Source organism: Peromyscus eremicus, chromosome X (assembly GCF_949786415.1).
Source record: "Peromyscus eremicus chromosome X, PerEre_H2_v1, whole genome shotgun sequence".
Taxonomy (NCBI): Eukaryota; Metazoa; Chordata; class Mammalia; order Rodentia; family Cricetidae; genus Peromyscus; species Peromyscus eremicus.
The window spans coordinates 29,096,699-29,109,867 of NC_081439.1; the positions used below are offsets into that span (position 1 = coordinate 29,096,699).

The window sequence follows — 13,169 nt, forward strand, 5'->3', positions numbered from 1 at the left end:
CCCTCAACTGTCACAGGGGCTTCAGCTGGGCTCAGCCCTTGCTGTTGACACAGCCTAATTCACTTGCTATTTTCCCATCCTGTTTGCCCATCTGGACATGCTGTCCATCCACCTGCCGAGTCCTTTGTTTGAACTTGTTCCTACACTTCCACCTCTGTATCTGGACTCAACTGTGGAATTTCACTCTCAAACCTGTGACTAACAACAGTCTCTCAACAGAGACTTTACATCTCCATGAGCTTTCCTGCCTCTCAGGCCTCTGAACCTCCTGAGTTCTCTGGAATCTTCACCCTTTACAACCATTCTGTTACCTATGCACATAAATGTTTATATATGTAATGTGTGATCAGAGAGTTAATAACTAAGACTAGAATATAAGAACTTGTGTTCACCTTGGCCAGGGTTATCAAGGAAAGCTAAAGTATCTGGTAAATTGCTACCATTAAAACCACTATACATTGTGAATTTGTTATTTGGTGAATTCTAGCATCATGGGAAAACAGTGCCAGAAAAAACTCTTATCAAAATTTAGATACAACCAAATTACATTGTTCTATAGTCTGGTTGAAATACTACTCACTGGGCATGGTGGCTTCCAACTGTGATCCCAGAGCACTTGGTAGGGAGAAGTCAAGTTTGAGGGTTCTTGTCTAAAAGTAAATAATCAATACCCAATGCTCTGAATACCAAATTCACAAGTTGAGCATAAACTGCTACGGTTGTTACTAAGAATGATCTGTCTTATTAAAAGTAAAAGACAAATAAAAACCGTTCAGGGAGCTGCACCTTCAGAAGCTGACATCTACTTCTGGATGAGAAAGAGGTTTCTTTACCTAGGCCCTGCCAAGCTAGGTTTAGGAACAGCATCTCTGTCACTCAGCCAAGTCCTGAGCACCTAGCCTTCCCGCTGTCAGATGCTACCATTGGCCATGCTGAACACCGTCACTCATAAATGTGTTGTTTTGTTCCAGTTCTCATTTGCACAGTACCAAAGGGAAATGCTTTTCATCAAGCCCTCTTAGTGCAGAAACATCTTGACATTAGTTTGTACAAAAATAACTAAAGGACTAAAACCTAATCTGATGCAAAAAAAATTACTGTGATGACCTCAGGTTAGAATACAAAAGTCTTTATGGAACCTATGGATTATTTTTATACAAACCATGGCAACTATGAGCAATAAATGATACACCCCGCAGTCGTACCATAAAAGAACGGCTTGTGAAAGGAAATAAAACCACACCATTACTAACCACAGACAAATGTGATGATAGATACAGGATGTTCTTATTGGAGAAAAATGGATCATGTACTTGAATGTGCTGCCTGGAGGGTTGTGTACAAATAAAAATGGCTTTACACAATTATTCCAATAATGATAATTTAATGGTTTTTACACTAAAAAAGAATCTATACCTAACTAGCATTTTATGCTTCGATAGGAATGTAAAAATCTAACAATTTAAAAAATGGAATTCACAGGCACAGATTTTAATGGATTACTTCATGTCTTCTAAGGACATTTCTGTCAGAGTAATCAAATTGTGTAAAATAGGGAAAAGGGGTTTGTTTTCCAAGACATCATTCCTCTTGGACCATGACAACTTTGAACAAAAATATTTTCACAAAGTTTCATTTTAATCATCTTCTTTTACAAAGCACAATACGTAAGACTTTTCTAAATACAACTTTAGAAAATGAAGCAAAAAAATAATCTCCATAGATGCCTGGCTGAGTCCATGCTGAATGCAAAGGAATTTTAATTTTCAAAACAGTGATCATTCCAAGCTTTTCAATATTCTTGATGGGTCCATTTGGTCAAGAGTAAAGATGGTGGCTGTTTGGGCAGTGTCTCATCCAGTTCTGTGATGCAAATCTTCTTGCTGGTTAGCCCAAGGGACAGTAACGAAGCTAGATATACCAGCTCATTTCGCTATAAATCACTTTCTTTCTCTCTCTCTCTCTCTCTCTCTCTCTCTCTCTCTCTCTCTCTCTCTCTCTCTCTCTCTCTCTCTCTATCCTCCCAAAGCAATCCAATGACTCTCTTAGGGGAAGACAGCCTTCTACAGTCCATGTCACCAGCACCCATTAAGGATGCTCCAATCTCTCAATTTCATTGTTAATGATCTTACTCTGCATAAACATCCTATATCATCAATTAGGGATTTTCTAACAAATGAGGAATTCGGACATCAAGAATCTAGTCCTCACTATTGTGATAGGTGGCAGGAAATCTCTGAAGGCTTCAAGTGTAATGCAGAAAGGCTTAGCACAGTGAAGGGGGACAGGAATGCTCTACACTGCTTAGAGAAACCTTTTGCTCCTGGCCCCAAGCATACTGAGACCATGGCTGCTGAAAAGGCAAATATATTCACACATGGGAATGAAGAATGATTTCTTTATACATTCCCTTCCCTTAACTGTGTCCCCACCCATGAAGGCTAGGGCATTAGGACTCTGTAAATACATGGAGGGGAGTGATAGCCTCAAGCAGAGAGGACAAGTATGCAAGTGAGAAAAGGCATGGGGAGGGAGACAGGAAGCAAAAGGAAGAGACATTTATTTGTTCTAGTTTCAATGATGACTAATGTGAGGTTTTCCCATCATTCCTTCGGTGTCGTCAATGCTCATTCTTTGTGGTAGTGAAAACCTATTCATGTTTAGTAGTTTCACTATAAAATGCAGGAAATAGACAAAGCAGCAGTTTAGAAACACATCAAACATATTTGGGGACCATTAAGGGACCACCCCCTTCACCTCTATCCCATCAACAATCTTGCAGTACAGGATGCCCCCCATTTTCAGCTAAGGATGAGAAAACAGTTACATAGTCTAAGGCTGAACTGTTCATGTACTATAAAGATAAAGCAGACAAGCAAACATCAGTTTCATTGAGAAAGAAAAAGCAATTCCATAAGTGCAGGAAAGATCCAATAGCTACATTTCCACAAGACCCTCCTCCCGTTCTCCTGGATCTCGGGAGGGGGTTACAAGTGCGCAAGGCAAATGACACTGTGAATACAGTTTAAACAATAACACACACACACACACACATAACCCAGTGCAGGAAATAATCCAACTCCCCCCCTGTTTTCATTTGCATTTTATTTTTATTTATTTTTGCTTTAATAATGCATATTCTGTTCACGCAATAGGTGTAAAAGGCAGGAAGCAGGGGTTTAACTTGGCTGATGATAAAACAATCAAGCTGGAATGACATTTCTAGTTTCATGAACAACCTCAAAGTAGGAGAAACTGAAAAGTCACAGCTGGTACCAAAGAGCAGGCCAGACTTCCCAGCTGTCTCCTCTTAGGACCTTTGGCTATGGTGAGAGAAGCTTTGAAGACAGCGGCCTCTAGTGGACAAGGATAAGTGGCTTTTTTTTTTTTTTTTTTTTTTTTTAATTTGGAATCATGGTAGCTGCATCACAAAAGCTCCAATCAAGAGGGTGGTAGAAAGAAGGCACAGATCATTGCAAATACCAGATTTTCTCTTTCTATTTTTGTAAATATACCATCATATATAAGCTAAAATTTCTCTCAGAGTGGTGGGGGTCGGCTGGCAGGGGAAGGGAAGGGCTGGACCTCAAATTGCATATGTAATAGAATCCTAAAGGGGACTACAAAGCTAGGCGGTGTTCGTCCCACCTGCAGCAAGTGAGCAAGACACTTGCTTTTGACTAGGTTAGCACAAACACTAGGGGCGTCTGTGACAAAACACGATTTAAAAAAAAATCATAAAATTATAAAGCCTGTAAACGAATAATCTGAAATTACATCTTATTAATGGAAAATATCATCAAAATAGTACTACTATGGACTAAACTGCCTGAGTTTTCATTTTGCAGGAGATCTCAAAGGTAGAAAAGCCTTTAGCACAATTGGCTATAAATCACAAGCACTGCCAGACCCAGGACGACACCATGGGAAAGAGTCTCCTCTTGGATGGAATTTGTGTTGTGCTATCAAGACTTTTGTGCTAATCATTCAAACAGGGACGTGTTGAGGCAAACCTTTAATCTTTTGGCACAAGATGATTTTGGCTGGGGCAGGAGATTTGAGTCTTGGACTCAGGGTGAATAATGTGACATCTCAATCATCAGGTATTCATTTTGATTGAAGAGCTTTCTTTATGTCATTCACTTCCATCTGCAAAGAGGAGGGGAAGCAGCAACCAGGGCACTGTGAGACGGCTGCATTCAGAGAGGCTGAAAATCATCATCCTCATCAACGCACAGAAAAGACTCAAGCTGACAAGTTTAGGGATGAAACCGGTAAAATGACATCTGAATGGAGAACTGATAACAATGCCAGAAACAATATAAACCTGAAAACAGGCACTCGTGTCCAGTACCCTGACAAACAGTATGCCTGGTTATTCCTAGCTTCCTAGGCTCCAAAGTTTATCAAAAGCAGCAATGACTCTAGACTCCTGGCCAGAGGGCAGAACAGGCAATCAAGACCATCTGAGAGTGACCCCAAAGGGTAGCTGTAAGCACTCCCAACGGGATGGTGAGCAATTCCTGTCATTTTCGAAGCATCATGTGCCCAAACAGAGTGAACAGTAAAAGTCAGTCTTTGGTCATTTGGAATGATTCCCCCACAAGATCTCCAGCACTTGTCAGGACAGAGTTGGATCAGTGGCTAGAGGGCAACACAGCTCAGATGCCATGGAAGGACTAACAAGGCCACTGGGGAGAAGTATAGAGTTGAAATGAAACACCAGTGTGGAGATCTGTGGTTCCTGGAGGGACCACATGATGGAAGCCGGCTAACAACACAGCCTCCTGTATGCCATGTCCTCTGGTACTTAATATGACGAGGCATCCTATATCATCATCCTATATACTGGAGGGAATATCTTACAGAGGATATGTTAAAAATAAACTCCAAACTAGAAGCCCAACTAGGAGTATTTTGATTCATCTCTTCCCTCCCCCAAGAGCTCAGGTAAGGACAGAATATAAGACTATGCAATTCTGAGACACTCTCATGGCAGCAATCATATTTCCCTTTTCTTTGTTCCCCACTCTTTTCAGACAGGATCGCACTTGGTAGCTCAGCCTGCCCATGGTCACGCTATAGCCCAGGCTTGTCTGGGACCTGTGATCCTCCTCCTTCTTCAACTTCTCCAGCGCTGGAATTAAAACGCATGAGCCACCACGCCCAGCAGCAATCACTTCCTTTCAACCAGAAGCCCTGAGTTTGCCTCCATTCCCAACTGAGCCCAGGCCTCATGGACAGCAGAGCACTGGGGGACTTACCTGCAACCGAAGTCGGATTTTCTTTTCTTCATCCAGCTCGGACAGTAATTGCTTAATCTCACGTCTGAAAAGCAAATGCCAATGGAATGAAATCAAAGCCCAGAGTTTCCCAATGAGAGATAAGAAAATCTATTATCACTATGAAATCCATCTGACCTTTTTATGAAGAAAGTATGGACCAAACATAACTTTTTTTTTTTTTTTTTTTTTTTTTTGAGACAGGGTTTCTCTGTGTAGCTTTGCGCCTTTCCTGGAACTCACTCTGTAGCCCAGGCTGGCCTTGAACCCACAGAGATCTGCCTGCCTCTGCCTCCCGAGTGCTGGGATTAAAAGTGTGCACCACCATTGCCTGGCTAACTTCTTCTTTTAATCCCCACCCCGCAGTGTGTGTAGGTATGTGTGTGTGTGTGTGTGTGTGTGTGTGTGTGTGTGTGTGTGTGTGTTCGCATGCATGCACACGATGGGGCAGGAACGTGCATTCTACATTGTGTGGATGTTGGAGAACAACTTTTGTGGAGTTGGGTCTCTCTTTCCACCTTTATGTGGGTTCTCGAGATTGAAGTCAGGTCATCCCTGACTTGCAATGTTGGGTGGTGTGCTGGTTAAGTTTTTGTAAGCTTGACCCAAGCCAGGGTCATCTACAAAGAAAGAACTTCAACTGAGAAAATGCCTCCACTAGATTGGCCTCTAGGCAAGTCTGTGGAGTGGTTTTGATTAATGATTGATATGGGAAAGCCCAGCCCAACTGTACATGGTGCTACCCCTGGTCAGGTGGCTCCTGGGTTGTATAAGAAAGCACAATGAGCAAGTCATGGGAGCAAGCCCTTAAGCAACATTCCACTGTGCTTTCTGCCTTAGTTCCTGACTCCAAGTTCCTGCCTTGACTTCCTGCGATGATAGCTCATAACCTGTAAGCCAAACAAACCTTTCCTCCTAAGTTAGATCTTGCCATGGTCATTATCACAGCAACTAAGACACGCGGCAAGCCCCTCTACCTGCTGAGCCATCTCACCACCCCCAAACATACGTTCTTTGTGCTGTCACCTCTTAAGATTTCTTTTAGACAGAAAGGTTTGTCGTTATTTAGGAGGGGGCCACCAAATGTCATGTCTGGAGATGACCTTAGTGATCTCTTAGGCTAAATTTCTCCCAATAGGAGAAGATGGGGAAACTAAGGCACAGAGTGGTGGCCTGATTTTCCCAATAACTAGACTCCAGTACCCAGGCTCATAGTCTGTCATCTTTCCTCTAACTTCTCTTTTATAACTACTGGGTACTTACAGAATAATTTTCATTGTAGACATTTTTTGTTCATTTTTTGTTTGTTTGTTTTTTTGAGACAGGGTTTCTCTGTGTAGTTCTGGAGCCTTTCCTGGAACTTACTCTTTAGCCCAGGCTGGCCTCGAATTCACAGAAATTCGCCTGCCTCTGCCTCCCGAGTGCTGGGATTAAAGGTGTGCACTACTGCCACCTGGCTTTGTTCATGTTTTTTCATGTCCATGTGTATGTGCAAGTCCTTTGTACATGGATGCTGAAGATCTGAACTCAGGTCTTCAAGCTTGTGTGGTATGCACTTTCTTACTGAGCCATCTCCCCAGGCCCATTGCAGATATTTTTACCCCTCCATATATACTTCAATTTTCTATATAATTTATCTTAATAATAGGTCACTGGGATGTTAGTGGTATAGTGGTATTTCCTCCGCCCATGACCTTGGGCTATGTATGACCCAAAGGAGGCGGTGCTTCTTACCATAGTAAGTGACCTCTTAAAAGGAAAGGGAGAAGGGTCACATGTTTTCTTCTTTTTTTTAATTTTACCCTGGCATGATCAGACACCTGACAGCCTGGGAATTGAACCCAGGTCCTCTGGAACATCAGTCAGTGCTCTTAACTGCTGACGGACCTGGCAGTCTGATCATCCCAGGAAGCAGGAAGCAGGACTCGTGACCCCTCTCCCTTTTCTTTTAAGAGGTCACATGCAAGAAGCACCACCTCCGTTGGGCTGTATAGCCTAAGGTCATGGGCGGAGCAAATACCACTACAGGTATGTTTTTACTAATTCTCACAAAAGCCTACAGCTTGACTTTACCTTAAGATATACTAATTGGATGCCGGGCGGTGGTGGCGCACTCCTTTAATCCCAGCACTCGGGAGGCAGAGCCAGGCGGATCTCTGAGAGTTCGAGGCCAGCCTGATCTCCAAAGTGAGTTCCAGGAAAGGCACAAAGCTACACAGAGAAACCCTGTCTCGAAAAACAAAACAAAACAAAAAAAAGATATACTAATTGGACCTTAAGTATATGAATTAACAATATAGAAATGAAGTCTGAAAGAGGGCAAACATAGGACCTACACCTAATGCCTTTTCCAACTTGAAATAATCAAGTTGAATGAAGCTATTCATTCTGCAAACGTGGGACTCTGCTTTTTGGACTGGGCTAAGATCTACATTCCCTTTGTTTTGAGGTAGTAAACATGTATATTTGTGAAATGAAAAAAAGACTTCAGAAACATCACAGCAAACATAGTGATAGTCCATTTGTTCAACTCCAGATGAACACTGTGATGGTCCCCCATACTTGAGACTACATCCTAGCACTGCAGTCAACACTCTAATTAGTTATGATTCATTAGTATAGTTATTTAAACACCCATTACACATCAATATCTGTATGGATACCACTTAGGGCTTAGGAAAGCAGATGACAAGCCCTAAACCAGCAGTCCAACCCCAGGAAAACTTGACAGGCATGGCCTTAAGTGGGCCATGATCTAGGAAGAGGAAGTCATTTGGAGAAGATGGTGTTAAGAAAGCCACCGAGTCTTGAACTAGTGAAAATGGGCGTCTGTCTACAAGGAGAAAGGGAAATGGGGCAGTTGGGGGAAATTCAAGACAGAGTAGGGAGGTGAGCCTGCCTCCAAAAGCCGAGCACATTTGAGGATAGTTGAGACAGACATGAATTGAATGCTACAGGTTAAGTGATACTAGGGGAGAAGGCAGAAGATTGGTGGGGACTCACTGACCTTGGACGGGAGGGCCAAGCTAAGGAAGGCTATGAGAGACAGGTCTTTGAAGGAGGAATTGACATCCTGAGTTACTGGTTAAATAAGATCTTGTCTGGGGAAGGAGTATGTGGCCAATTACTTTAAAGCACAGCTACCTGTGGACTCAGAGATAAGGTCAGGGCTATCAGAGCTGTGGGTAGCTTCCAGGCACGGCCTCCCCCCAGCCCTCCCCCCTCCCCCCTCCCCCATTGAATATAAAGTTCCAAAGCCCTGGATCCAGGTAAGTCAGGTCCTAATATGGCCCTATTCAGAAGGCTGAATCTCCTGGAACCATGGATTCATTGTCTTGGCAAAGGACAAGTGTTCCCTGGATATAGATGTCCTTTGGGTACCCAAACCTACGGTCTCTAGAGCCATACAGGAACCAGGAACCTAAGGAATTTGGGGGAGCCTGGATGGCCCAAGGAAACTCTTTCCAATGTCATCTAACCAGTTCTGTATATTTATCCGATGAATCTCTTTCAGTCAGAAAGTGATTTGAAGAGGCCCAATTTTATTCATTGTCTAGCCTGAGTGGAACAGAACCTGCTTAGACCCACATTGCTCAAAGTCAGTTCCTTGGAACCCTTAATGGCACAGCCACATCTGAATGGAATGGCAGAAGTCATAAAGCCAGCAGAGCTGCTTGACAAAGATCCAGCAAAGCCGAGTCGCATGATGGCTGCCATGTCACCTTTGGTTTTCACCTCCACCTGTTACATACTTGGGGCACTTTTAATATTTGTACAATTTGAGGATACTGGATTGGTGGAAAATTTCTTATGAATCATTTACGCCTTCTCCCAGGAATGCTGCCCCAGAACCTCCTCCCACAGGTTGCAGGATTTGAGCCATACCTCTCCTCACTCCCAAGCACCTTCTGCACCAAGGTGCCCAGGTGCCCAGGGAGTCGAGGACCCACCAGGCTATTCAGTTGCCTATGAAGCTCCATACTGTTCCCTCTGCCAGAGTTCTCTGCTCCTGGTAATTCTAGGTCATTTTCCAAAATGCTTATGAACTGCTTCCCTGAGAAGTATCTCAAGGAAGAGCCCTTCCAGAAAACACTAATTGGGCTCTAAACAGTCTGTGAGCCTCAGGTTCTTCAAGTGCTGCCTACTGCTAATCCTTCACCAGCTGTCTCCCAGTAAACCCAGCATCCCATACAATCCTGGTGTAGGATATTTTAGTGTCGTCCACAGGTTTTTCTCCCCATTCAAGTGCTCCCTGAGGATAAGAGATGAGAAAGTAGGTATGTGAGCATGGATGAGGAAAGGCTCCTGAGTCTCATGATGAGGACAACTTCCTGACAGAAAAATCTTGGGTTTAAAGAGTCCCTTCATTTTCTTCCTATATTATAGCCCCGTGATGCAAGCCAGTTGTGTTATCTGTCATCTAAGTTAAGAAGGTACATTTTCCCCCAAACACTAGAGGAAAGGATAGTGGTATAGACGGTGATGGAGAGCGGGTTCACAGGTTAAGAGTATATATTGCTCTTCCAGAGGATGTGAGTTCAGATTCCAGTACCCATGGTGGATGGCTTAAAGCCACCTGTGCCTCCAGTTGTAGGGAATCAGATACCTCTGGTGCCTCTGTGGGCCCTGTACACAAGTGCACAATGCCAGCTCCCCCAACACACACAAAATACAATCAAAAGAATCTGGATATGTGCTGCTATTGTTTGGCTCTTGAATGTCCCCCCAAAGATCCACAGGTTAAAGGCCTGACCTCTAGCCTGTGGTACTACTAGGAGGTTGTGGACTTTTAGGAGTCTAGTAGAAGACATTTAGCTTATTGGGAATATATATGGAATATTGGGGCTCCTGTCCTTGCTGTCTCTTTTTGCTTCACGGCTGCTATGAAGTGAGGAGGTTTCTCCCATCACATGCTCCCTGCCATGATATGCTTCCTCAGCACAAAAGCTCAATTTCTACGAACTGAAACCATGAATCAAAATAACCCCCCCCCTTTAATTTGCTTTCATTTTGTGTGTAGGAGTGTTTGTACGCATGCGTTTATGTGTACTACATACATGCTTGATGCCCACAGAGGCCAGAAGAGGGCATTAGATCCCTTGATATTGGAGTTACAGACAGTCGTGAGATGCTCTGTGGAGGCTGGGAACTGAATCCCTGGTCCTCTGTAAGAGCAGCAGGTGATCATAACCTCTGAGCTACCTTTCTAGGCCTGAACCTTCCCTTCCTAAAATTCTCAAATACTGATGAAAAACTGGTGAGACGGCTAAGAAGGGAAAGGTGCTTGTTGCAATCTCTGGAACCCAACTTTGTGGAAGGAGAGGACCAACTCCTGAAAGCTACTGTGCACTGTATACACACACACACACACACACACACACACACACACACACACACACACACTCTAAATGTAATTTGAAAGGTTTTTAAAAAGCTGATTAACATTGAAATAATATATTTTCTAGTGAATTTCATTTTCTTTTTAGCAGTCTACTGAGACTGTTCGTCCTTGCAACTGACTCATCCCTATAAAGCATAGAGCCAACCTGTGCTCTTTGTCACCCAGTAGGCTGGATTAAAAAAATAGCATAATTTAAGTATAAGTTAGGCCTCTTGCAGTCCATACCCACTTCCAGCTCTGCTGCCACTATCAATGTGAAGGCCTAGGCCACCCTCTGGGCAGAGTGAGATCCAAGCCTTCAGAACTAGGCCCTGGCTAGCCAGTAGAGAGCCACCTGGGAGCAGCTGGGAAGGGTCCATGGCACTCACTTCTGCTGCTCCTTCATGCTTTCAATGATGCTCCTCAGCTCGCGGACTTGGGTCCGAAGCTCCTCCACAGCAGCCTGGCTGCTGACCGCAGGCTCCATCTTTGCTTTTCCTTCTGTGCTGAACAAAGATGGAGAATTGGCTCTGTGTCCAGCTGCTCCCAAAGACGATGACATGGGGGAGGATGCCACTGAGGACAGAGAGGCTGACCCACTGCTGCCAGCTGCCATGGTCCCTGGCTTGGGTGGCAGGGATGCCTTGTTGTCCGACACCTGTGAAAAGGGAAGGGGGAGAGGCTTCAGAGCCCGGGATCTGTGCAGGGGTTGCCTCCCTGTCCTGACGAGTCAAACCAACCTTCAGTACCCAACCCCGCACCTGTCTCCAAACACTACTCATTCATTCCTTCACCCACAAGCCATCCACGGCCAGCTCGGTACAGACAGACCAATGCCTAAGGGTTACCTGTATGTATTTTACATTTCATCTTCTTTCTAGACAAGATGGTCCTAGATTGGTTTCACACACAACGAGAGGTACAAACGGCATGTCAGGCTCCACAAATCCTGAAGTAAGCAAGGCATTTTCCTGACCCCTAGGAGCTGAGAACTTACCGGGGCACTGGCAGACAGACAAAGCAATACACTGCAGCACAAGAGGGAGGAAGCACAGAAAGCCCCCAGCAACACATCAAAGCAGGCACATTCCAGGAAGGAAGGAGCAAGCGGCTACCAGTTCATCTTGTCAGAGACTGTTGGAGAAAGAAGTTGTAGGAAGAGGGAAGGTCCTAGAGACCAGGAAGCAAAACACAGTAGTGGGAATCATGGCTCCGATAAAGGGAACAGGACAAAGGAATGCTAGCGGCACGGAGAGAAGGGGATGGTTCAAATGGCTGCATACCCTGCTCGTGAGTGCTGTGGGGGATAGAAAGGTCTGAGTGTTTGCAAGCCTGGAACTAGACAGAACTGTTGAGACTCTGACACACCATGCAAGCTAGAAACAGTAAGGGTCTGACTTAGGTGGTGACCTAGAATGAAGACTATTTTGAGATTTGGATAAGGCAGGCACAGCTAAGAACGGCCATCAGGCATCACTCCTGATACCGGAGTGGGGACGAGGTAAGGTCAATAGAGACTCTGCCCTCATAGGTCAGGCTACCATTGTCAGGGAGATGAGGACCTAGATAGACTGCAGAGGGTAAAGAAAGAAACGGGGTCATAGGGAGGGAGGGAAGGATCAGGCAGAGGTGGTACCTTTCATGAAGGAAGGCCCAGATAATCATTTTAGGTTTTGAGTTTTAGGAACCTGCGGGATAACTGACAGGGTATGCCTAGTGGTCAGAGCAATCAACTAAACTAATAAGCTGGGCCAAAGGAAGTGGAAGTCATGAGTATGCAGATAAGAGAGATGAGAAGATGCCCAGTGGCGGAAGCTGGGGACTTCTAAATCAATGAGGCAAGTAGAGAAGGAAGAGAGAGCTCTTGATAATTGGGACGAAGTGGTGAGAGAAGTGGCAGGGCTTGGCTTAGGGAAGCCCCTAGAGGGAAACAAAGGTTGGATAAGTGTATCAAGGGGGTTGAGAGGAAAATGGAACCCACTTGGTAGTACAAGTATGGAGACAGAGACCAAATGATGAGAGACTAGTTTATGAATGGGCACGGAGCGATATGGCTGACTAAACGAGATCCTTTCCACAAACTTGGCTGAGGAAGGAAGATGGAGGAGAGGGGGTGTGAACTCAGGCAGAAGCTTCATGGGGAGATAGAATAAAAGGAAAGTTTTATTTGCTTTTACAGAAGAGTGAGACCCTGAGCTGCATGAGATGTCAGAGGAGAAGCCTATGGATGGATAGGCGGAGGATGGAGAGGTGGGAAAGGCCTGTGGAGAGGTGGCCTGAGGCAGATAGGAACATACAGGCTGTGCGTCAGTCTTGGGTGAGAGGGAGTACAAGTGGCTGGCAGGCCCAGAGGGGAAACACTAGCAAGGGCAAGTGAGCAGGTAGGCAGGTGTGCAGGGGGCGAAGTAGTGGGATAGGACTTTGGGAGCAGAGAGAGTGAGTGACAGGGTGGAAGCCTAGGCTGGTGGTGAAGCTTGGCGCGGCAACCATGGGATTTCCTCCAGCAG

General features: G+C 44.8%; 1 protein-coding gene across 3 annotated transcripts in view; it reads right to left on the reverse strand.

The window, feature by feature from the left end:
* Positions 1 to 3,997: 3,997 nt before the first annotated feature.
* The window catches only part of Sh3kbp1 (SH3 domain containing kinase binding protein 1), a 338,436-nt gene continuing 329,264 nt past the window's right edge, over positions 3,998 to 13,169 (reverse strand). For all 3 annotated transcript variants that reach the window (XM_059250548.1, XM_059250547.1, XM_059250549.1), the window contains 3 exons: positions 11,052 to 11,320; positions 5,265 to 5,328; positions 3,998 to 4,149 (listed from right to left, as the gene is read on the reverse strand). In XM_059250548.1, the coding sequence (XP_059106531.1) occupies positions 4,108 to 4,149; positions 5,265 to 5,328; positions 11,052 to 11,320 (375 nt within the window). In that variant the 3' untranslated portion in view covers positions 3,998 to 4,107. The remainder of the gene's footprint in view (positions 4,150 to 5,264; positions 5,329 to 11,051; positions 11,321 to 13,169) is intronic.